Source organism: Triticum dicoccoides, chromosome 3B, assembly GCF_002162155.2.
Source record: "Triticum dicoccoides isolate Atlit2015 ecotype Zavitan chromosome 3B, WEW_v2.0, whole genome shotgun sequence".
NCBI lineage: Eukaryota > Viridiplantae > Streptophyta > Magnoliopsida > Poales > Poaceae > Triticum > Triticum dicoccoides.
The window spans coordinates 836,379,034-836,405,311 of NC_041385.1; the positions used below are offsets into that span (position 1 = coordinate 836,379,034).

At 43.6% G+C, this 26,278-nt stretch overlaps 1 protein-coding gene and 2 pseudogenes across 1 annotated transcript; 1 reads left to right on the plus strand and 2 right to left on the minus strand.

Moving 5' to 3' along the window:
- LOC119280226 overlaps positions 1–26,278 on the minus strand; it is a 136,755-nt pseudogene that overhangs the window by 81,924 nt on the left and 28,553 nt on the right.
- On the plus strand, positions 2,712–4,284 carry LOC119278788. Its single transcript, XM_037560134.1, has 2 exons — positions 2,712–3,442; positions 3,541–4,284. Exons 1-2 carry the CDS (start codon positions 2,712–2,714, stop codon positions 4,196–4,198), a joined length of 1,389 nt encoding a protein of 462 aa, XP_037416031.1. The 3' UTR covers positions 4,199–4,284.
- LOC119278787 lies at positions 6,804–9,321 on the minus strand (annotated as a pseudogene).

The window sequence follows — 26,278 nt, forward strand, 5'->3', positions numbered from 1 at the left end:
AATGCAGAGAAGTTCCCATCTATTGCCGCAAACTGCATCTACTATGTAGAATCCACAATTTTAAATTTTGACATCTACAAGTATGACCTCAATGAGGAGAAAGAAGAAAGGCTCTCTGAATCCATAGATCAAATGTTGGGCATATGTTATCGCTTGGGCATCTGCTCGGCAATTTACGGCGTTACCCCACTCCACCTTTCTCATCCATTCAGCTTCTCTCGAGCTACACCACCATCGTCCGGGAATCCCAACTAGGGGATGCAGAGATGTTGTCTGGCTGATCTCTTGGTTATAGAGATTATACTGCTGTGGTTGAAGATCATTTTTATGCTTTGGTTGGTATCAAATGCTACTTTTCTTGTTTGTATAAAGCTACGAGGTTACATGGCGTTACCGGTTTTGTAGACAACGCAAAAACATAAGAGAAACAACCTCAACCTTGCTAAATCAAAAAATGTTCGTGAATTTTAAAAATTATTCCACCAAACAATTTCCAAAACAATGTTTGTCGATTCTAGATATGTTCGCTTATTCAAGAAAAATATTTTTAAAAAAATTCACAATTAAAAAAATGTTTGCAAACAGTATAAAACGTTCATGATTTTGGAAAATGTTTGAAAATCTGTAAAAATGTTCACAATTTCAGATATGCTCATGAGTTTAAAAAAATGTTCATGATTTTCAGAAATTGTTCACAATTTCGCGAAAATGAGAGTGATAGTGTATCTCGGTGATGCCACAAAATGTGGCCGTGGGTATTGGAGAATTTTTTTCTCCCGTTACAACGCACGGGCCTCTTTGCTTGATCAAAAAAATGTTCGTAAATTACAAAATTGTTGCACCAATTTCCAAAAAAATATTCGTTGATTCTAGATATGTTAGCCGATTCAAGAAAATTGTTATAAAAATATTCACTATTTTAAAAATCTGTGCAAATTGTATAAAATGTTCATGAATTCAAAAAATGTTCTTGATTTTCGAAAATGCTTGAAATTTGTAAAAGTGTTCATGGATTTGAATTTTTTTCACAATTTCAGATATGGGCACGAGTCTAAAAAATGTTCATGATTTCACGAAATTGAGAGTGATAGTGTATCTCGGTGATGCAGCAAAATGTAGTCATGGTTATTGGAGATTATGATTTTTTCTCTCCCGTTGCAACTCACTGGCCCTTTTGCTAATTAAAGGAATGCTCTAACTTCCCATATTGTGCACTAATACTTGTTAACCTTGCTTGGCAGATGCTTGATTGCTCTTGTGGATGAAATGCTCTTCTTCTTGCTTATTTCCAATTTCCTACTGTAGTTGTGAAAGTATCTCTACTGCTATATTCATGTTTACGGGCATTCGCTTTTACAAGATTCAGAGCAGAAACGTTTGATCCAGGTTTAACAGTCAATAAGAGACATTCGAGCATATTGCAGAAGAGAATGCAGATCATGGATCCTAATGTATCTGTTTATGTGCCAACCATCTGAATTATTCTAGTGCCCTGTAAGTGAGAGGGAGGCCTTGCGCAAAAGTTGGAGGAATATGGAATCTCCGAAGAATACCGGGAGTTTGATGGGCGGGTCTGAAGTTACTTGATCAGCAGCAGGGTGATTAGATGCAGAGTCCATTGAGGAGCCGAACCATATTCTGCTACCAATATTATGCAAGCAGTTGGTTTTCCACCATGAAGTTGCATCCCGGGCAGGTATTTTTATTTGGCAAGATGCACTCCTAAGAGCATCTCCAACAGCCGTGCTATATCAGCGCCGCGCTGAAAAATAAGGGCTCTAGCGAAGGCGCAAAAACCGCGCGCGTGGCATATCTAGTTCAACGCGCGGGCCGAAACGCCATCGCGCGCCGCTTATTTGCTGCGCCCGCTCCCATGCGCTGGACTCTCGAGCGCTCGCTCGCAACTCCACCAACCCCATCCATCCGTGGTGCCGCTGTCGCCCGCGCCGCCCGGCGACCGTTCCGGCGCTTTCCCGGCCTATCCGAGTATGGAATGCATATGTTGTTTGTGCGAGAGTCACGCGCGCTGCATTTTTGTGCGCTGCTGGAATTGCGCGCGCTGCATTTTAGCGCCGCCCGCCGCGCCAAACCAGACGATGGGCGCGCGGCAAAGTAGTTTTAGCGCGGCGCGTGTTCGGCGGCTGTTGTAGATGCTCTAAGTCCCGAGGAGTGAGTGACAGCTTCTGCATGTGCAAGTGCAAGCAATTTAGGATGCAGTCATTCAGTTTTGTATCGAGGCGGGATAATTGAAGATAATCCCCTTGTTCGCAAATCCTTGATCATATACCCCCGTCGCTGTCTCTGACATGTGAGGTTTAAGTGGCCTGGGGGGTTACATCAAATCTCCCGATGGAGGCTCCGAATTGAAAATGGGCCTTTTATTTTTGTAAGTTTTTATTGTAAGTGAGATTGAAAAGGGGCTGCGCGGCTGTTAGCTTGAACGGGCCTGTTTTGCGCTTCGATTCGACGTTGGAAAACAGGTCCGGGGCTCTGGGCTCCCAAATGTTCTCTTCTTTGTTGGAACCCTAGTTCTTGCCTCCCGATCCCCTTCTCTCCCGTTCTTCACCTTCCACGGCGACGGCGGCTCCCCTCCGCCTTTCGCCGACCCCCCGCCCTGCTGATTGCTGCTCCCCCTTCGGTTCCGTCCCGGTGGTCTGCCATCTGCCGCCGCCGACCCGCTTCTCGCCCAGGCAACGGATCTGAGGACGGCGATGGGCCAGGCCCCGTCGCTGCCTGACGACGCGGTGGCGGACGTCCTCCGCCGCCTCGCGCCGCGCGACGTCGCAGCGTGCCGCCGCGTCTGCAAGACGTTGCGCCGCGTCGTCGACGGCCACCGCCTGCTGCGCGCGGACCTCCTCCCTCTCAAGCTGGGCGGTATCTTCCTCAACTTCTTCCAACTACGGTCTGCTACGCAGTTCCTTTCCCGCCCCACGACGGGCGCAGCCGTCTCCGGCCGGCTCGGCTACACCTTGGATGCTTGCCATCCTGACTACGATTTTCAGCCCGTTCCCTACGTGCTTGATCATTGCAATGGCCTCCTCTTGCTCCGCCACTGCATGGTCAACCCTGCGACGCAGCAGTGGGCGCCCCTGCCCCCGGCCCCGGACCTGCCCAAACCCGCACCTTCAATCAAGCATGTTTATAAATCCCGGTACCTGGTGTTTGACCCCATGCTGTCGCCCAACCATTTCGACTTGCTCATAATGCCAGAAATTTCTTTCATGGAAGAATGTGAGGAATTTGAATGGCCACCGTCCACATTGATCCTTCCTGTGTTTTCATCAAAGATTGGTTCATGGGAGAAGAGGACATTTTATCGGGATGGGGGAGCTGCAGGGACGGTACCTGGCTTGGTTGGGGTAAGACTGGACTGCAATGAACGTCAGTCTGCCTACTGGAGAGGATCACTCTATATATCTTGCGACAACTGTTTTATTTTGAGGTAGTGTATATTACCAACCCGGTCAACTCCTTGAGCACCATATGTATGTTATTCTGATTTTGGTTTTGAGAAATATTTTCCAATTTTTGTTCTTGCAGAATATCGCTGCTGTCAGACAACAGTTATCGAGTAATAAGACTGCCAACAAGATTGTCCCTAGACGATTCACAAGGTGATCAACAGTTTTACCTAGGAAAATCAACCAAGGGGATATATTGTGCATCAAGAGTCACGTCACGTAGGTCCCACCTTCAGGTTTGGTTCCTTAATGACCTGAACGAATGGGTTTTGAAGCATGACAAAGATATTTTCCCCGTCCTGCCAAATCTCGACTATGTCAACCCATATGGACCTTGGATCCTACAGCAATTTGACTATGATGAACATTCTGATGAAGATGATTCTGTTGTGGAGGACAACAGGGAAGCAGTGGAAAAGGAGAAATTTGAAGCAATAGTGAAACAAGGGAAATTTGAGTGGGACTCGGACAATGATAATGTACTTGAACCTGGAAGTAGTTGCGGGGGAACTGATACATGTTTCCTTGGATTCCATCCTTTCAAAGATGTTGTGTTCGTGACTCTGTGGGACAGAGTGCTAGCCTATCATTGGTCGAGCTCAAAGCTTCAAGATTTAGGCAAGCTTTTTCCAGAATTCTATGTGGATCGGCACCACATTTACTGGCATACACAGGTGGAAGTGTCTTTCCTGTACACTCCCTACTGGTTAGGGGAGCTTCCTGAAAAACTAAACTAGTTGGAAGGTATCCTAGAAGATTAGAATGCTTGCGTGGCAACTATTCGAAGAATGGAACACTTTTGTATTTGTGCACAAAGATTGTTTGTTCCCTGGGAAACTAAATCTCGACATGCCTATCTCTGGTTTGAATTTGCTTATTTTCACTGTTGTTTTGATCGAGTACCACCAATCCTGAGTTTCCTGCATTGACCATGACCAAGAGGGCTTGTTGCTCTTGTCTCTCAGCGCAACCATTCATTCATTCAGATGAAGAAATGGATTGTTTGGTGTGAGTCAGCGGAGCTTTTGAGCTTGGAGGTGTTGTATGCTTACAAGTTGAGTGACCCTCCTGTTGTGGTGTGGTTGCTGCCTTTGTGAAGAGGGTTTGGTTCCCCTGGTTTGACACCTTTGGTGGCGGTTGTGGCTTGTTGTTCCTGCGTATTGTATTTCCCATCAATTCTGAGAATCTGGCTCGTGCGCTGCTGATTCCAATTCCTGCACTTCTCTGCCGAACAATGTCTCCGCGAACATTGGAATTACCTCCACAAAATATTCTTCACATACCTATTTATCTTCTGACCTAACATTTGACATTAGCATGGCATGTGAAATCTCGATCCCTAAGATCCTAAACTAGCACGACAACATGACTCCGATGCTTTGTCTGTATGTCTCTACACTCTACCAGAACCGCATTACCACCTCACTTCAAATAGAAAAAACAAGTAAAGAAGAACCACATTACCACCCAGAGTATATATGCTGTATCTGTCACTCACAATATATTCAGCATATATCCACCAGTTAAGGTGATTGATCTCGGCTGTACGAATCAATTCAGTTAGCTGTGCCTGTCAGTAACTGCTTGGTGAATGTGTTGAGAGACGACGATGGCCCGGTAGGTGGTGTTGAGAAGCTAATGGGCTCAAATGAATGGATGTGGCCCGACTCGGCCAGCGATCCCCCCTTTGTCCGAACCTTTCCTCACTTAGTGGCTGTTTGGAATCTGTGAGTGGATAGGGGTGGCATTGCAATGGTTCTTGCTTGGTAACATCCTCTGCTGGTGATCATTTCGATCAGTGCCAGATGGGTTTATAAACAAAGCGGTAGCCTGCAGATGCAAATTGGTGAATTTTTTTGGACCTCCTCTTCGTATGCAGTGCTCATATCTAATGGTATATAGTACCACTGTTCAAGATATCTTCCGATATTCTGATAAATCGGCCGATTTATCACTTACCGTTGTCTGACCGATAAGATAAATCGGCTGATAAATCAGCCGATATGGAGATAAGTCGGCCGATATGCTGATAAACTGGCCGATTTACCCCTTGTCATGGGTTGACCGATAAATTTCCGATAAGCGATATCCCCAACATTGGTATATACCAAGTGAGAATTCTGCTCCATGCGTATTTTTCTTCCATTTATGCTCATTTCATTTCTAACAGATGTGCATACATGCTCTGTTGTCCAGGGAGCGGGAAGAAATGCACTTAGGACAATGTTCTAATTTCTCCACCTTCTATGATTTGTTTCTTTGCGATGGTTCCCAACAGGCAAATACTCTTTCCGTTGTCTCAATATTTATCTATATTAAACTGATTGAGTTTAATCATGCATTACATAGTTGGCAGCGAAACCAGAAAGGTTAATTGTTAATCGTGCATCTATGAAGGACTGCATGATTGCATCTTGTATTCTGTATCATGCTTAGCAGGTATAGTCTTTCACGATTTTGCATTACAGAAAAAGGCTTTTGCCCCGCTTTATATATAAAGCAAACCGCCCGAGTCAAACATCCAACAAAGTTCACACACACAGACACACCCAAAGTCACACACACACAAATAAGGTAGCAGAAGGGTTAATGCTGAGGGCACAGCTCAACAAGCCCTGAGAACAAAAGGACACACACGATTTTGCATTCATGTTAGCTTAATTGTATATTGACATATTGTTTTGCTTAGGCTATAAAAAACATCGAGCTCACTGGACCTCATTGTGCATATAAATCTATGGTAGCATAAATGCTTTGAAATGTGCAAAGAATATAATATATCTTTCGAAATGTGCAATGCAGTTGTCTTTTTACGGTTTGATTAAAGATGGATGACGCATGAGTGATCTTGAATAATTAGCTGCCCAGAAAAAATTTCCCGTGTGCTGCTCCTAGGGTATCACACTTCGTCCTTGGATACAAAAAGGCATCAGCTCCTTTAAATGAGTTCCCTAATATCCCAGCTTCTAATTTTAAGAACATGTTCACTGAACTTTCTTTTGCGTTGAGCTCTTCCGGAGATAATTTTCTGCATTTATCTATTAAGAAGAAAGGGAAATCTTTGATATGGCCTGATACTTTGATGTATGTCTTGGCACAAAATATGGGAAGATCGGGCTGCATCATAGTACATATCGGTAGTACATATATCAATTCAATAACTTACAGTATTAGCAATTAGGAACATAATCAGATTGTACAGTGTGCAGAGAGATTTATGGAACTGTTAAACAACACACCTGCTAGTACATAAGGGGCAAATGCACCTGTAAATCTTAATCTACTAGCTTCACAAAATCAGAAGATCATAACAAGAAGTCCCGAACGTACAGGAGTTTCGTCTTATCGGCCATCTAGATGCATGATCTCTGAGAATACAACTTTCTGTCCTGAGATGCTCATTGTTGAACCTGAAGATGGTCGCACCCTGGTGGCCATGAGTGATGACATGTTCAACAATGGTGTCCCCTTGGAGAGATTGCAGTCATCCTCCTGTAGCTGTAGTGCGATCTGGAGGCTCCACAGAACATCACTCATAGATGGCCTATCTATGCTATGTTCAGCAACACATTTCTCCGCAGTCTCTGCAAATTTTCTGAAGCACTAGGGGGTGATTTTGCCCTTCAGATAGGGGTCGATGATCTCACCTGGCACACCTTTCCTCTGGCAAGACAGCGCCCAGTCACGCAAGCCCACTTGCTCCTCGGGAAGCTCAGGGTCAATTGCTGGACGTGCGCACAGAACCTCAAACAAAACAACCCCAAAGGAGTATACATCTGATTTGTTGGTGAGTCGCTGCCTGCGGAAGTACTCAGGATCTAGATATCCAAAGGTGCCTTTCACAGCAGTGCTCACATGGGTATTGTCCACGTCTTTACTAGCCTTAGACAACCCAAAGTCCGAAACCTTTGCCACCCACTTGTCATCCGACAAAATGTTAGTACTCTTCACGTCACGGTGGATGATGGCCTGTTTTGCACCCTTGTGCAGGTAGTGCAGCCCCAGTCCGGCTCCAATGCATATGACAAGGCGGTGCTCCCATGGCAATGGTGGTTTGTTGGTGTTGTACAGGTGCTCCTGAAGTGTCCCATTGGCCATGTAATCGTACAACAAAATCATCTCGGACTCCTCATCGCAATAGCCAATTAGTGACACAAGGTGGCGATGCCGGAGATCGGTTAACATATTGATTTCATTCCAAAATTCTTGGATGCCCTGCCTGGACAGCGGGTTACCACGCTTGATTGCCACCTTCTTCCCACCAGCTATCTGACCGTGGTATACATTCCCAAACCCACCTTTGCCTAGGAGAAAGGCCTCATCGAAGTTGTTGGTGGCTTCCTGGATTTGTATAAACGAGAAGTGGTGGCAAAGCTTCAAATCCGTTGTGTGTGAGGTGGTTAATGGCAATTCTCTGTGTCCATTTGGAGGATTGCAGTTAGTTCTCTTTCGTCTGTGCATAACACAGAAACATGCAACCAACAGGGCCAAGAAACCAACAGCAGCTCCACCTCCAGCGATTGCTGGGATTCTCTGTGTCCATTTGGACGATTTATATGTTCTATTTTGACCATGAGATGCTGTCCCATCATGATTTTTCTTGAGCGTGAGGTTGACGCCAGCAAGATTGTTGTTGCTGTTATCCTGTAGCTTGAAGACCTCCAGGCCATTCAGAATTGCATCATAATACTCTGGACGGGTTCTGAGATCAGGGTGGAGTGCTATCCACAAATCTGTCTGACCATGACCAACTGTGATAATGATGCAGTTGGTGTAAACTGGTATACCAATTCCTCCGCTCGAATGAATGACATCCATCTGCACTGCTGTTTGGTTGTTAATGTATATGAAGAAATTCCTCTGGTTTACCTTGGTTATTGGATATTGGATCTCACAGAAATGGAACCTCAAAAGGTAGTAAAACCCTGCATCGACCGGCAAAATCCATGTAAGATTGTACATCATGTTGATACGTGCATTTATCCCCATCGATCTTGTTGTATAATAGACGTCAAGCGGTGCTATGTACTGTGACATACTATGTGGGTAACTGATTGTGACACTGCTATCTTTGAAAAAAGGCATGCCGGCCACATGAAGATCCATAAATATAGCAGGAGTCGTCTTCCCATAACCGGTAAAAGCCAGGATCATCATCTGTAGAGAGTGTCACACCCCCAACATTAAGACAGTACATTGTTTCAAGGCCTATGCTAGAGGAAATGGGGATTGGATATGGGAACCCACCATTCACAAATCTTGGCACCGGTATCGTGAAAATGTCTGGGGTCGGCACAATCTCAATGCCATTCACAAATGCGTAAGACCCAGTGTGGTGTGGTGATGGGTAAAATGTGAGGTTAAGTCCACATGAAGTAATATTCAAGGAGTATTCATGGATGAGGTAAGTGCGACCCATGGCCTGAGCAATCTGGGAAGGATTAAAGTCACTCGAAAGGCGATGGAGTCCTGCAGTGACACTAAACGAAGCATCCACAGCAGAATGTTCACCATAAGAAGTTGGATAGAAGTAGAGCCGAAGGAACATGCGGCCAGGGCCAATCCCAAGAAGATATGTGAAATTTGAACCGAGGATGCGAGCATTCATGTAAGGTACTACGGAAGGAAGTGAGGGGTCTAGGTATGACGCATTAGCTGAAATGCCAGGAAGAGGTACCCTCCTTAAGTTAGCGTCCCCATCCCATGTTCGATCATCTGAATCAGTGGCACTGCTGGTGGTGCCACATCTTAGGCGCAGCTGGTCAGAGCCATTCCTGTCGCCAGACACCACAGGAAGCAACAGGATAGCTATCAGTGCGAGGTATAGGTGGGCAAATAGTAGCTGGATTTGGTAAGCCATTGCTGACTGGTAAGACCAAATGTCTGAGAGTTTATTTTCTTTGATATATTGTTCCAAGAACAATTGTACCAAGCAAGAGTATTGGACTAATACATTGTTGCAGAGATTTTCAATAATTAGGAAGGAAAGTTGATTTCTTGTACTGTCTTGTCTTATTGGTGTGGCGATTGCACAATGGGACACCACCAGAACTTGAATAAAAAGAAAAAAAATAATTGATTTCAAAGTGGGTGATGACCTCATTTGCAGCAATACGAGGTATTCGTCAATAAGAAATTATTCATCAGCATTTGAAGAGACTAGGACGGTTAGGAAGAAGATCAAGTGTAGCCAGCAACTACAATTTAACAATCCCTACAAGAGCGATAGAAAGATCATAATTTGAAAACAAATAAAGGTTATCAAGTTTTATATCCACGGGAACTTGTTTAAGACAAGGGATTCGGATCCAAATGTTAACAAGACAGTTGCCAACGGGAAATTGTGAACTTTGTCAGGTCAAAAAGTCCTTAACATTTACCTTTTTGAATTGAAATTGAAGAACAATAATCACAAGCAGGATGCTAGTGACTCCCGGTATCAGGAACCATTAAATTCAAAGGATCTGTTCATAAGGTTCAATCAAGTCGTCGATGCAAATACCGGTTTCTGCTGCAGCCAAACAATAATCATTCATTGCTCCAACTCTTCTATTTCCTGGTCTGCTCAACTCTTCTAGATGAGAGAACTTATTGAAAACTAAGCATTAATCATTTTGTTACGCCACGAGAGTTTCTACCTTTCATCTCTACTCCTAATGAAGCAGTTGGTAGCCTGGTACAATTTATTTTCGTCCGGTTTTACTTCATCACACCTCCCACCACCCCTCCCATTGGTTTTTCTCCCTCCCATTGAAAAACCAAATCCCATTAAGGGGAGATCTTGTTTCGTGCTTCCTTTGGTAGGTGTTGATTCAATTCAATCATGTAAATAATAAGTAATTAACAATTCGGAAATTGCATCATGTATGTGAGATCTGTTAAGCTTCATGCACTAGCCAACGCAACCAAAAGTTCGAACTGATGGAAAGGGCTAGTACAATCCACATATACTGTAACACCCCCTCTCACGTGTGACGGCGAAGACAAGTCAACACGTGCAACCGGAAGAGAGCGACGGCGCGCGAAACTCACGTATGACTCAAGAGGCCTCTACGTGGACACAAAGGGGGGCTCAGCAATTTTTAAATAAATTGTGCAAACCAGGACTTGAACTCAAGACCTTGGCTCTGATACCATGTTAAGCTTCATGCACTAGCCAACGCAACCAAAAGTCCGAACTGATGGAAAGGGCTAATACAATCCACATATACTGTAACAAGATCACCTTCCTAAAAGATAGACATAAGATTTTTCTTGATACTCTTCCATAATAAAATAAGATATTCTTTCATAACAAATCACTTGGCTGGGCCTCACGCTGGCGCAATGCCCGAGAATGCTAGGGCATGGATCATGACATCGAGGACGACCGTGGCGGGAGGCAGATCATGAGATGGTCGCGTGGACTCTGTCATATTATATTTCTTCACAGTCAAACAAAGAGCCAGACAGGCTACATTCTCAAATCAAGTGTGTCCATTTAAATGTTAAGAAATCCCTTAAGGGAATGTGTCCTACATTAGTCGGTAGTCGTCGTCATCGTAGTTTGTAGCAACCACTCATGCGTAAATATTTTAGAAATTAAGCAGTAAATCAATTTGGAAATCAAACCATTCATGCAATCATTTAGCTAGACAGTTAATTACGTATACAATTAATTATGTCCATTGAAATAGAATTATTTTTCGCACCGAATCAATTTGGAAATTGAGTCATTAATGCACTTGGTAGCCTGGTACGGTTTATTTTCATATGATTTTTCTTCGTCCCACATCCCACTGGTTTTCTCCCACACATTAAAAAACCAAATCTTATTTTCTTGAGTCCTATTAAGGGGTCTTGTTTCGTGGTTCCTTTGGTAGGTGCTGATTCAATTCTATCACCTAAACAATAAGTAAATAAGAATTCAAAAATTGCACTATATATGAGATCACTTCCCTAAAAGGCAGGCATAAGATTTTTCTCGATAACCTTCCAAAATAAAATAAGATATTCCTTCATAAAAGAATGCTAATCCCCTGCGCTATAGCATTTATTATTATCATTATCTCTACTATTAATTGACAGTCACAAGTTTTCTATGGGTGTACACATCCGTGCGCTCCTGCGGAGGGACGTCGTGCATGACACCATGTAAGATGTGGTGGTCGGGCCTAATCCAGGCGTGATGCTCGAGAATGCTAGGGCATGGATCACGACATCGAGGACGGCCATGGCGGGAGGCAGGTCATCAGACCGTCACGTGGACGCGATCATATTATATTTCTTGTCAATCAAATAGAGAGCTAGACGCTACTTTCTCAAATGAAGTGGGTCCATTTAAATGTCAAGAAATTCGTTAAGGGAATGTGTTCTACATTACTTGGTAGTCGTCGTCATAGTTGTTTGTAGCAGCCATTCATGCGAATATAATTTAGAAATCGAGCACTAAATTGATGTCTACTATGCAACCTTCTTCTTGTAGACTTGTGTTGGGCCTCCAAGCGCAGAGTTTTGTAGGACAGTAGCAAATTTTTCTCAAATGGATGACCTAAGGTTTATTAATCCGTGGGAGGCGTAGGATGAAGATGGTCTCTCTCAAACAACCCTGCAACCAAATAACAGAGAGTCTCTTGTGTCCCCAACACACCCAATACAATGGTAAATTGTATAGGTGCACTAGTTCGGCGAAGAGATGGTGATAGAAGTGCAATATAGATGGTAGATATAGGTTTTTGTAATCTGAAAATATAAAAACAGCAAGGTAGCAAGTAACAAAAGTGAGCGAAAACGGTATTGCAATGCTTCGAAACAAGGCCTAGGGTTCATACTTTCACTAGTGCAAGTTATTTCAACAATGCAACAAACGAAGAGATTATATAACAATCCCTCAACGTGCAACAAAGAGTCACTCCAAAGTCACTATAGCGGAGAACAAACGAAGAGATTACTGTAAGATACGAAACCACCTCAGAGTTATACTTTCTGATCAATCCATTGAGCTATTCCTATAAGTGTCACAAATAGCCCTAGAGTTTGTGGTAAAATAACACCTTAAGACACACATCAACCAAAACCCTAATGTCACCTAGATACTCCAATATCACCTCAATTATCCGCGGGTTTGATTATACGATATGCATCTCACAATCTCAAATTCATCTATCAAACCAACACAAAAAACTTCAAAGAGTGCCCCAAAGTTTCTACCGGATAGTCAAGACGAAAACGTGTGCCAGCCCCTATGCATAAGTTCACAAGGTCACAGAACCCGCGAGTTGATCACCAAAACATACATCAGGTGGATCATGTGAATATCCCATTGTCACCACAGATAAGCACATGCAAGACATACATCAAGTGTTCTCAAATCCTTAAAGACTCAATCCGATAAGATAACTTCAAAGGGAAAACTCAATCCATTACAAGAAGGTAGAGGGGGAGAAACATCATAAGATCCAACTATAATAGAAAAGCTCATGGTACATCAAGATCGTGCCATATCAAGAACATGAGAGAGAGAGAGAGAGATCAAACACATAGCTACTGGTACATACCCTCAGCCTGAAGGGTGAACTACTCCCTCCTCATCAAGGAGCGCCGGGATGATGAAGGTGGCCACATGTGATGGATACCCCCTCCGGCAGGGTGCCGAAATAGGGTCCCGATTGGTTTTTCATGGCTATGGAGGCTTGCGCTGGCGAAACTCCCCATCTAGGTTCTGTTCTGGGGTTTTCTGCATTTATAGTAGGGGTTGGCGTCGGTTTCACGTCAGGGGGCCCCACAGGGAGTCCACGAGGCAGGGGGCGCCCTCCACCCTCGTGGTGCCCTCGGGACTCCCCTCCGGTAGCTTTTCGTTCCAGTATTTTTTATATTTTTCAAAAATATTCTCCATTGATTTTTAGCGCATTCGGAGAACTTTTATTTCTGCATAAAAACAACACCACGGTAATTTTGCTGAAAACGGCGTAGTCCGGGTTAGTTCTAATCAAATCATACCAAAATGATGTAAAAATATTATAAGCATGGCATGAATACATCAAAATTTATAGATATGTTGGAGACCTATCATGAATCAATTTGGAAATCAAACAGTTGATGCAATTAATCAGCTAGAGAGTTAATTATGTATGAAATAATTAGGTCCATTTGAATAGAATTTTTTTCGCACCAAATCAATTTAAAAATGGAGTCATTAATGCAATTAATTAATTTGTTAGACAATATTTCACGCCTATGGATAGTTAGAAGTAGGGACTTTTTCCAAATAGTCAGATAATTAATTGATTTGGTTGGTAGTTAATTAGGCATGCAGAGAATTAGGTAGGTCGTTAATTTTTTGTGTACTTAATTAATTAAGTAAGCAGTAATCGTGGTGAATCATTTTGAAAGCGCTTGTGGGCAAAAATGAGCTACGGGCTCTCAACTACATGGCCAAGCACCGAGCACCGCTTGCCAACATGGACAACTGCCACCATGCAATCGCGACATGGGCGACCTAGCGTTCACCAAGATGGATGAAGTATATGCTTCGCAGGATATCCACACGCTGACGGTTGCCGAAATGTTCACGGGTGAGGACAACACGACACAACACTAGCCAGGTGGTTCGTGCTATAATAAAAAGGAAGAGTGTTCCAAGAACAAGAAGGAAAAGGAACTAAAGCCACCAAGTGGTGCATGGTGTTGGAGAAAGAAAGAGTGTTCCAAATAATAAGAGAAAAAAAATAAAGGAGTATTCTCGAAAATAAGTAGGAACGAGAACTAAAGTTGGAGAGGAAGGAGAAAGAAGAAGATGAGGCATTGATGACTAACACACTAATATTGACGTGGTGCTGGTTGGCGCCAATGAAACGGGTCCGCTGATTATGAACAGTTCCCAAAATGGATAAAAAATAGGTGTATTTAGAACTAAAATAGGTTTACATAATGTTCATTTCTCCTTCAGACAAAGAGAATATTAATAAACAATCAGAAAGAGGCTTCGTCTAGAGTGGTTAATATACTTGATAGTGTGTGCAGTGAGACAAGGTTTCATGGGAAGCTTCACCGGAGAAGAAGAAAACCCAAAGATTACGTCTGACATGTGGTGTCCGCCTGTCAAGTTGCATGGCACGACGCGAACCAACCTATGGTTGGATGGTTAGAGGGACTGTGGTATCCCCAGCCCATCAGGGTTTAAATCCTGGTGCTCGCATTTATTTCTGAATTTATTTCAGAATTTTCGGCGATGCGCTTTCAGTGGGAGGAGACGTTCCTGTCGACGACGAAGGTGCCTATGGTGACTTCATAAATTTCAAGATGATATGTCGGCTCAGTCTTTCGGAGGTGCTCATAGGGGTAGGGTGTGCGTGTATGCGTTCATAAGGGTGAGTGTATGCGCGTGTATATGAGCACTTGTGTCTGTACTGATGTTAAAAAAAAAAGTTGCATGACACGACCCGCCCGCGCCGGGTCTGCTTTGTCCTGACTTCACTCCCCGCACCCACCTCCCCTCGGTCTCCTAGCTCTCTTCTCCTATGGTGGGTTGACTTCATCCTCCTTCTCTCTCCTATCTTCTCCTCGGCCGCCTGCACCACATCCCCACCAGTGTCCACCGGAGCCGAGATCTTCCCCTCGGTGAGCCCCCGGCTTCTCCTAATCCTCTGTCTATTTCGTTTATCTTGGTCTGCGCCGTGTTATAATCAAGGTTCTAGGTTCATTCCTAATACGGGAAACATCGAGCTCAGATTTGGATAGATGGATGTGCTAGTACTATGTTTTGCTGCGATGGCTCGAGCCCACCTGCACTAGCCGTGTTTTTATTTATCAATAACAGCCCTGCTGCATTGGTCTCGATGATTGTGTTCCTGGCAATAATCGTCTTTCTGTTCCTATTGTGGTTGGTGCACCCTTGACTTGTGCAGAAACAAGCTGGATGGAAGAATACCATAGTCACGTCAGTTTCTGACATTTGAGAACACTTCATATGAAGGGAATGCCACCCGGTTGTGAGCTCGAGTTTGCTATTGATCTCGTGCCAGGGACAGCACCCATATACAAGAAATATTATCGGATGCCTTCATCCGAGCTAGTTTAGCTGAAGAAGCTGTTGGATGAGAGGCTCATGAAAGGGTACATCCGCCCTAGTTCGTCCCCATGGGGATCACCTGCCTTATTTGTGGACAAGAAAGATGGTAGTCTATGTATGTGTGTAGACTACCGCCAGCTCAATGATGTCACTATCAAGAACAAGTACCTGCTCCCCAAGATTGACAATTTGTTTGATCAACTTAATGGAACTCAAATATTCTCCAAAATTGATTTAAGGACCGCGTACCATCAGCTCAAAATTAATAAAGAGGATATTCCTAAGACCGCATTCACCACTCGATACGCTCTATATAAATATACAGTCATGTCTTTTGGTCTAACAAATGCCCTTGCCTTCTTCATGCATATGATGAACAAAGTGTTCATGGACTTCTTGGACAAATTCGTGGTGGTCTTCATCGACAATATTCTCATATGTTCTAAAGGAGAAGAAGGGCATAAACAACATCTCCGAGCAGTATTGCAAAGGCTCCGTGATCACAAGTTATATGCAAAATTCAGCAAGTGTGAGTTCTGGCTTAAGCAAGTCGAATTCTTGGGGCATATTTTCTCCTCAAAAGGAAGAGCCGTGGATCCAAGTAAAGTCAAGGATGTGCTAAAATGGCCAGCACCAACGACTGTGACGGAGATCATAAGTTTTCTGGGGCTTGCTGGTTATTATCGACGATTCATTCAAGGCTTTTTCCAAGATCGCTAAACCAATGACAGAGCAGCTCAAGAAGGACCAAAAGTCCGTATGGTCTAAAGACTGTGAGAAGAGCTTTAGTGAATTGAAGACTCGGTTAACCTCAGCACCTGTGTTGACGCTTCCGGACATTTATGGAGGCTTTGATGTATATTGTGACACATCCATAAGAGGTATAGGGTGCATGCTCATGCAAGACGGCGAGGTTGTAGCCTACGCATACAAACAGCTACGCCCACATGAAGGAAATTATCCTACTCATGACTTGGAATTAGCAGCAATGGTGCATGCCTTAAAAATCTAGAGGCATTATCTCATCGGTAAGCAAAATATCCATCGATCACAAAAGCCTCAAGTACATATTCACTCAACCTGACTTGAATCTCTGACAAAGAAGATAGCTTGAGGCTGTCAAAGATTATGACCTCGGCATAAATTACCATTCGGGGAAAGCTAATGTGGTTGCCGATGCTCTCAGCCGCAAACCCGCCACACTGAACGCATTAATGGAATCTTTGCCTCCTGAGCTACAAGAAGAGATAGCCCAGATCAACCTGACCATTGTTGAAGCTGACTGCACCGCCTATGCTGGAAGTCACCCTCACTCTTGAGGAAGATATTCACAAGGCCCAAGCAGAGGATCCATTGCTGCAACACTATGTCACACGTATGCAAGTCGGCAAGGCTCAAGATTTCTTGGTGGATGATCAAGGTACCCTAAGATTTCAAGGGTGAATCTGCATACCAGACACGAAAGATCTGAGGAAGAAGATATTAACGGAGGCAAGCGAATCTTCGTACTCGATCTGATGACGGGAAAATGGCGGGCGTGAGACAAGCGTCCACGTCATTGATACAGAGTTAATATATTTAAGTGCACAAATGCGTAAATAAAATAGAGATCAAACATTGCTGGTACATTATTTCCAGAACTCTTACATTTACATAAAAATTCTGCTAATTACATCTCCGAAGAGAAAACCCTTGGTTAAGAATTCCAACTATCCTATTACATAGAATTGCAACATATGACTACCACAAAATGATAAAGAAAATTCGCTCCTCCTCGCTATCGTAGACGCCGGTGTGCTCTGGGGAGCATTCTCGGTCTTCTTCAAATTATCATATGGCTTGTTCATTTATATTTCTACTCTTGTACCATTATGAGTAGTACGTAGAGTACGAGTGCAATGCATGAATTTTGAATCGGACACCTAATTTGTGTAGTCGACTTAACCCACATATGCTAGTATGACCATGCGGCTATCTTAATCAGTTTTTAGGTCATTTCATTTTTAACGAGTGATGAGTCGACTAGAACTATATTCACTTAATACATGCATGTTACATCTTTTATTGATGCATATATGACCATGCATGAGATGATGGGGCATATGATTTAGTCCATGTTGGCTTCTGTGCATGCATGGAAATTTAAGAAAAGGGGGTTCTAATATCAGAATCATCTCATATGTTATCTTGTTTGATTTTGTTTGGTATGTTTGATGATAGCATCTACTAAGCAAATCAATCTCTTTTGGTTAGGACTAAAGCGAGATAGATGCAATATATTTTAATTTTTCACGGGTCACATGCATATACTCTAACCATCGGTGGACAGTATATGCGGGTTGCACAGAGTCTCTACGCTCTAGATTTCATATTTTAGATATGTAGGATTATATTTTTTACATAACCTACACACATTCATTTTCTTTTATGGGCATATTTTATTTAAGTGTGGACCGAGACAACTAGTATTTCATTATCTCATGTCTATACGTTGGATTTCACTTAGCACATTTTATATGCATTAGAGTATGCTCATTTAATCATCTATATGACAGATGTAAATAACATTTGTATCTTCCTGTTTGTATTACTACTAACATGACATAACATATATGTCCGCGGTGTGACCAACAAGAGGCTTGAACATAATTTGGCGAGCATCCAATTTATACATTTTCATGCTCTAGATTGAAGGTACACGCACAATTTACATTGTCTTGTTTTGTGCAACTCAAACAAACGAAGAGTGTGTTTTTTGTAGGCACATATTTATTCTATGATTTTTTGTAGATGGTCATATAGGGTTTGTGTATGTTTCATATTTGTTTTCCCTCGAGTTTTACCCTTGCGTGGCTCTCGTCTATGATGAAAGGGAAAATATGTCCTCCTTAGTTTGGGTCGCCAAGATCAACCAAGGAGTGAAATTTATCATCTTTGACATAATCACACTTCGCTCGTATCACGATGATCAGCCAAGGCAAAAATGTCAAGATGTAATTATATGGTGTATGCTCCTTGATTTGTATCATGATGATCCACAAAGGAGTCTTTTGAGGCTCTTAAACATATTCGCACTTTAGCTTGTATAATGATGATCAGCCAAGGCAAAAATGTGTTGGGGAACATAGTAATTTCAAAAAATTTCCTACGCACACGCAAGATCATGGTGATGATATAGCAATGAGAGGGGAGAGTGTTCGTCCACGTATCCTCGTAGACCGTAAGCAGAAGCGTTAGCAAAACGCGGTTGATGTAGTCGTACGTCTTCACGATCCGACCGATCCAAGCACCGAACGTACGGAGCCTCCGAGTTCAACACACGTTCAGCTCGATGACGATCTCCGGCCCTCCGATCCAGCAAAGCCTCCGGAGATGAGTTCCGTCAGCACGACGGCGTGGTGACGATGATGATGTTCTACAGGCGCAGGGCTTCGCCTAAGCTCCGCAACGATATGACCGAGGTGGAATATGGTTGAAGGGGGCACCGCACACGGCTAAGGAACGATCCGTAGATCAACTTGTGTGTCTATGGGGTGCCCCCCGCCCCCGTATATAAAGGAGCCAAGGGGGAGGAGGCCGCCGGCCTAGGGGGCGCGCCAAGGGGGGGAGTCCTACTCCCACCGGGAGTAGGACTCCCCTTTTCCAAGTAGGAGTAGGAGAGAAAGGGGAAAGAGGAGGAAGAGGGGAAGGAAAGGGGGGGCGCCGCCCCCCTTCCCTTGTCCTATTCGGACTAGGAGGGGAACGGGCGCGCGGCCCCCTCCTGGCTCCTTCCTCTTCTTCCTCTTGGCCCATGTAGGCCCATTAACCCCCCGGGGGGTTCCGGTAACCTCCCGGTACTCCGGTAAAATGCCGATTTCACCCGGAACCATTCCGATGTCCAAACATAGGCTTCCAATATATCAATCTTTATGTCTCGATCATTCCGAGACTCCTCGTCATGTCCGTGATCACATCCGGGACCCCGAACAAACTTCGGTACATCAAAACTTATAAACTCATAATAAAACTGTCATCGAAACGTTAAGCGTGCGGACCCTACGGGTTCGAGAACTATGTACACATGACCTAGAACCATTCTCGGTCAATAACCAATAGCGGGACCTGGATGCCCATATTGGTTCCTACATATTCTACGAAGATCTTTATCGGTCAAACCGCATAACAACATACGTTGTTCCCTTTGTCATCAGTATGTTACTTGCCCGAGATTCGATCGTCGGTATCCAATACCTAGTTCAATCTCGTTACCGGCAAGTCTCTTTACTTGTTCTGTAATACGTCATCTCACAACTAACTCATTAGTTATAATGCTTGCAAGGCTTAAGTGATGAGTATTACCGAGAGGGCCCAGAGATACCTCTCCGACAATCGGAGTGACAAAACCTAATCTCGAAATACGCCAACTCAACATGTACCTTCGGAGACACCTGTAGTACTCCTTTATAATCACCCAGTTACGTTGTGACGTTTGGTAGTACCCAAAGTGTTCCTCCGGTAAACGGGAGTTGCATAATTCTCATAGTTACAGGAACATGTATAAGTCATGAAGAAAGCAATAGCAGAATACTAAACGATCATGTGCTAAGCTAACGGGATGGGTCATGTCAATCACATCATTCTCCTAATGATGTGATCCCATTAATCAAATGACAACACATGTCTATGGTTAGGAAACATAACAATCTTTGATTAATGAGCTAGTCAAGTAGAGGCATACTAGTGACTATAGTTTTGTCTATGTATTCACACATGTATCATGTTTCCGGTTAATACAATTCTAGCATGAATAATAAACATTTGTCATGATATGAGGAAATAAATAATAACTTTATTATTGCCTCTAGGGCATATTTCCTTCAGTCTCCCACTTGCACTAGAGTCAATAATCTAGATTACATAGTAATGATTCTAACACCCATGGAGTCTTGGTGCTGATCATGTTTTGCTCGTGAGAGGCTTAGTCAACGGGTCTGCAACATTCAGATCCGTATGTATCTTCCAAATCTCTATGTCTCCCACTTGGACTTGGTCCCGAATGGAATTGAAGCGTCTCTTGATGTGCTTGGTCCTCTTGTGAAATCTGGATTCCTTTGCCAAGGCAATTGCACCAGTATTGTCACGGAAGATCTTCATTGGTCCCGATGCATTAGGTATGACACCTAGATCAGAAATGAACTCCTTCATCCAGACTCCTTCATTTGCTGCTTCAGAAGCAGCTATGTACTCCGCTTCACATGTAGATCCCACCACGACGCTTTGTTTAGAACTGCACCAACTTACAGCTCCACCGTTTAATATAAACACGTATCCGGTTTGCGATTTAGAATCGTCCGGATTAGTGTCAAAGCTTGCATCGACGTAACCTCTTACGACTAGCTCTTTGTCACCTCCATATACGAGAAACATATCCTTAGTCCTTTTCAGGTATTTCAGGATGTTCTTAACCGCTGTCCAGTGATCCACTCCTGGATTACTTTGGTACCTTCCTGCTAAGCTTACTGCTAAGCATACGTCAGGTCTGGTACACAGCATTGCATACATGATAGAGCCTATGGTTGAAGCATAGGGAACATCTTTCATTTTCTCTCTATCTTCTGCTGTGGTCGGGCATTGAGTTTAACTCAACTTCACACCTTGTAGCACAGGCAAGAACCCTTTCTTTGCCTGATCCATTTTGAACTTTTTCAAAATTTTGTCAAGGTATGTGCTTTGTGAAAGTCCTATTAAGCGTCTTGATCTATCTCTATAGATCTTGATGCCCAATATATAAGCAGCTTCACCAAGGTCTTTCATTGAAAAACTTTTATTCAAGTATCCCTTTATGCTATCCAGAAATTCTATATCATTTCCAATTAACAATATGTCATCTACATATAAAACTAGAAATGCTACAGAGCTCCCACTCACTTTCTTGTAAATACAGGCTTCTCCAAAAGTCTGTATAAAACCATATGCTTTGATCACACTATCAAAGCCTTTATTCCAACTCCGAGATGCTTGCACCAGTCCATAAATGGAACGCTGGAGCTTGCACACTTTGTTAGCACCTTTTGGATCAACAAAACCTTCCGGCTGCATCATATACAACTCTTCTTCTAGAAATCCATTCAAGAATGCAGTCTTGACATCCATTTGCCAGATTTCATAATCATGAAATGCAGCAATAGCTAACATGATTCGGACAGACTTAAGCATCGCTACGGGTGAGAAAGTCTCATCGTAGTCAACCCCTTGAACTTGTCGAAAACCTTTCGCAACAAGTCGAGCTTTATAGACAGTTACATTACCGTCAGCGTCAGTCTTCTTCTTAAAAATCCATTTATTCTCAATGGCTTGCCGATCATCGGGCAAGTCAACCAAAGTCCATACTTTGTTTTCATACATGGATCCCATCTCAGATTTCATGGCCTCAAGCCATTTTGCGGAATCTGGGCTCATCATCGCTTCCTCATAGTTCGTAGGTTCATCATGGTCAAGTAACATGACTTCCAGAATAGGATTACCGTACCACTCCGGTGCGGATCTTACTCTGGTAGACCTATGAGGTTCTGTAGAAACTTGATCTGAAGTTTCATGATCAATATCATTAGCTTCCTCACTAATTGGTGTAGTTGTCACAGGAACCGGTTCTTGTGATGAACTACCTTCCAATAAGGGAGTAGATACAGTTATCTCATCAAGTTCTACTTTCCTCCCACTCACTTCTTTCGAGAGAAACTCCTTCTCTAGAAAGGATCCGAATTTAGCAACGAAAATCTTGCCCTCAGATCTGTGATAGAAGGTGTACCCAATAGTCTCCTTTGGGTATCCTATGAAGACACATTTCTCCGATTTGGGTTCGAGCTTATCTGGTTGAAGTTTCTTCACATAAGCATCGCAGCCCCAAACATTAAGAAACGACAACTTTGGTTTCTTCCCAAATCATAGTTCATAAGGCGTCGTCTCAACGGATTTTGATGGTGCCCTATTTAACGTGAATGCGGCCGTCTCTAAAGCATAACCCTAAAACGATAGCGGTAGATCAGTAAGAGACATCATAGATTGCACCATATCAAGTAAAGTATGATTACGACGTTCGGACACACCATTTCGTTGTGGTGTTCCAGGTGGCGTGAGTTGCGAGACTATCCCGCATTGTTTCAAGTGTAGACCAAACTCGTAACTCAAATATTCTCCTCCACGATCAGATCGTAGAAACTTTATTTTCTTGTTACGATGATTTTCTATTTCACTCTGAAATTCTTTGAACTTTTCAAATGTTTCAGACTTGTGTTTCATTAAGTAGATATACCCATATCTGCTCAAATCATCTGTGAAGGTGAGAAAATAATGATATCCGCCACGAGCCTCAACATTCATTGGACCACATACATCTGTATGTATGATTTCCAATAAATCTGTTGCTCTCTCCATAGTACCGGAGAACGGCGTTTTAGTCATCTTGCCCATAAGGCACGGTTTGCAAGTACCAAGTGATTCATAATCAAGTGATTCCAAAAGCCCATCAGTATGGAGTTTCTTCATGCGCTTTACACCGATATGACCTAAATGGCAGTGCCACAAATAAGTTGCACTATCATTATCAACTCTGCATCTTTTGGTTTCAACACTGTGAATATGTGTATCACTACTATCAAGATTCAATAAAAATAGATCACTCTTCAAGGGTGCATGACCATAAAAGATATTACTCATATAAATAGAACAACCATTATTCTCTGATTTAAATGAATAACCGTCTCGCATCAAACAAGATCTAGATATAATGTTCATGCTCAACGCTGGCACCAAATAACAATTATTTAGGTCTAATACTAATCCCGATGGTAGATGTAGAGGTAGCGTGCCGACCGCGATCACATCGACTTTGGAACCATTTCCCACGCACATCGTCACCTCGTCCTTAGCTAATCTTCGCTTAATCCGTAGTCCCTGTTTCGAGTTGCAAATATTAGCAACAGAACCAGTATCAAATACCCAGGTGCTAATGCGAGAATTAGTAAGGTACACATCAATAACATGTATATCACATATACCTTTGTTCACTTTGTCATCCTTCTTATCCGCCAAATACTTGGGGCAGTTCCACTTCCAGTGTCCAGTCTGCTTGCAGTAGAAGCACTCAGTTTCAGGCTTAGGTCCTGACTTGGGTTTCTTCTCTTAAGCAGCAACTTGCTTGCCGTTCTTTTTGAAGTTCCCCTTCTTCTTCCCTTTGCCCTTCTTCTTGAAACTAGTGGTCTTGTTGACCATCAACACTTGATGCTCCTTCTTGATTTCTACCTCCGCGGCTTTCAGCATCGCGAAGAGCTCGGGAATAGTCTTGTTCATCCCTTGCATATTATAGTTCATCACGAAGCTCTTGTAGCTTGGTGGCAGTGATTGGAGAATTCTGTCAATGACACTATCATCAGGAAGATTAACTCCCAGTTGAATCAAGTGATTATTATACCCAGACATTTTGAGTATGTGTTCACTGACAGAACTATTCTCCTCCATCTTGCAGCTATAGAACTTATTGGAGACTTCATATCTCTCAATTCGGGCATTTGCTTGAAATATTAACTTCAACTCCTGGAACATCTCATATGCTCCATGACGTTCAAAACGTCGTTGAAGGCCCGGTTCTAAGCCGTAAAGCATGTTACACTGAACTATAGAGTAGTCATCAGCTTTGCTCTGCCAGACGTTCTTAACGTCGTCAGTTGCATCAGCAGCAGGCCTGGCACCCAGCGGTGCTTCCAGGACGTAACTTTTCTGTGCAGCAATGAGGATAATCCTCAGGTTACGGACCCAGTCCGTGTAATTGCTACCATCATCTTTCAACTTTGCTTTCTCAAGGAACGCATTAAAATTCAACGGAACAACAGCACGGGCCATCTATAAACAAACATAGACAAGCAAGATACTATCAGGTACTAAGCTCATGATAAATTTAAGTTCAATTAATCATATTACTTAAGAACTCCCACTTAGACAGACATCTCTCTAGTCATCTAAGTGATCACGTGATCCAAATCAACCAAACCATGTCCGATCATCACGTGAGATGGAGTAGTTTCAACGGTAAACATCGCTATGTCTATCATATCTACTATATGATTCACGCTCGACCTTTCGGTCTCTGTGTTCCGAGGCCATATCTGTATATGCTAGGCTCGTCAAGTATAACCTAAGTATTCCGCGTGTGCAACTGTTTTGCACCCGTTGTATTTGAACGTAGAGCCTATCACACCCGATCATCATGTGGTGTCTCAGCACGAAGAACTTTCGCAATGGTGCATACTCAGGGAGAACACTTCTTGATAATTAGTGAGAGATCATCTTAAAATGCTACCGTCAATCAAAGCAAGATAAGATGCATAAAGGATAAACATCACATGCAATCAATATAAGTGATATGATATGGCCATCATCATCTTGTGCTTGTGATCTCCATCTTCGAAGCACCGTCATGATCACCATCGTCACCGGCGCGACACCTTGATCTCCATCGTAGCATCGTTGTCGTTACGCCATCTATTGCTTCTACGACTATCGCTATCGCTTAGTGATAAAGTATAGCAATTACAGGGCGTTTGCATTTCATACAATAAAGCGACAACCATATGGCTCCTGCCAGTTGCCGATAACTTCGGTTACAAAACATGATCATCTCATACAATAAAATATAGCATCACGTCTTGACCATATAACATCACAACATGCCCTGCAAAAACAAGTTAGACGTCCTCTACTTTGTTGTTGCAAATTTTACGTGGCTGCTACGGGCTTAGCAAGAACCGTTCTTACCTACGCATCAAAAACCACAACGATAGTTCGTCAAGTTGGTGCTGTTTTAACCTTCACAAGGACCGGGCGTAGCCACACTCGATTCAGCTAAAGTGAGAGAGACAGACACCCGCCAGCCACCTTTAAGCACGAGTGCTCGTAACGGTGAAACCAGTCTCGCGTAAGCGTACGCGTAATGTCGGTCCGGGCCGCTTCGTCTCACAATACCGCCGAACCAAAGTATGACATGCTGGTAAGCAGTATGACTTGTATCGCCCACAACTCACTTGTGTTCTACTCGTGCATATAACATCAATGCATCAAAACCTAGGCTCTAATGCCACTGTTGGGGAACGTAGTAATTTCAAAAAAATTCCTACGCACACGCAAGATCATGGTGATGATATAGCAACGAGAGGGGAGAGTGTTCGTCCACGTACCCTCGTAGACCGTAAGCGGAAGCGTTAGCACAACGCGGTTGATGTAGTCGTACGTCTTCACGATCCGACCGATCCAAGCACCGAACGTACGGAGCCTCCGAGTTCAGCACACGTTCAGCTCGATGACGATCTCTGGCCCTCCGATCCAGCAAAGGCTCCGGAGATGAGTTCCGTCAGCACGACGGCATGGTGACAATGATGATGTTCTACCGGCGCAGGGCTTCGCCTAAGCTCCGCGATGATATGACCGAGGTGGAATATGGTGGAAGGGGGCACCGCACACGGCTAAGGAACGATCCGTAGATCAACTTGTGTGTCTATGGGGTGCCCCCCGCCCCCGTATATAAAGGATCCAAGGGGGAGGAGGCCGCCGGCCTAGGGGGCGCGCCAAGGGGGGGAGTCCTACTCCCACCGGGAGTAGGACTCCCCTTTTCCAAGTAGGAGTAGGAGAGAAAGGGGAAAGAGGAGGAAGAGGGGAAGGAAAGGGGGGCACCGCCCCCCTTCCCTTGTCCTATTCGGACTAGGAGGGGGAGGGGCGCGCGGCCCCCTCCTGGCTCCTT

Coding starts and splice junctions, on each gene's coding strand:
- LOC119278788 (XM_037560134.1), top strand. CDS start 2,712: ATGGGCCAGGCCCCGTCGCTGCCTGACGACGCGGTGGCGGACGTCCTC. Junction 3,443..3,540: donor GACAACTGTTTTATTTTGAG/GTAGTGTATATT, acceptor TTGTTCTTGCAG/AATATCGCTGCTGTCAGACA.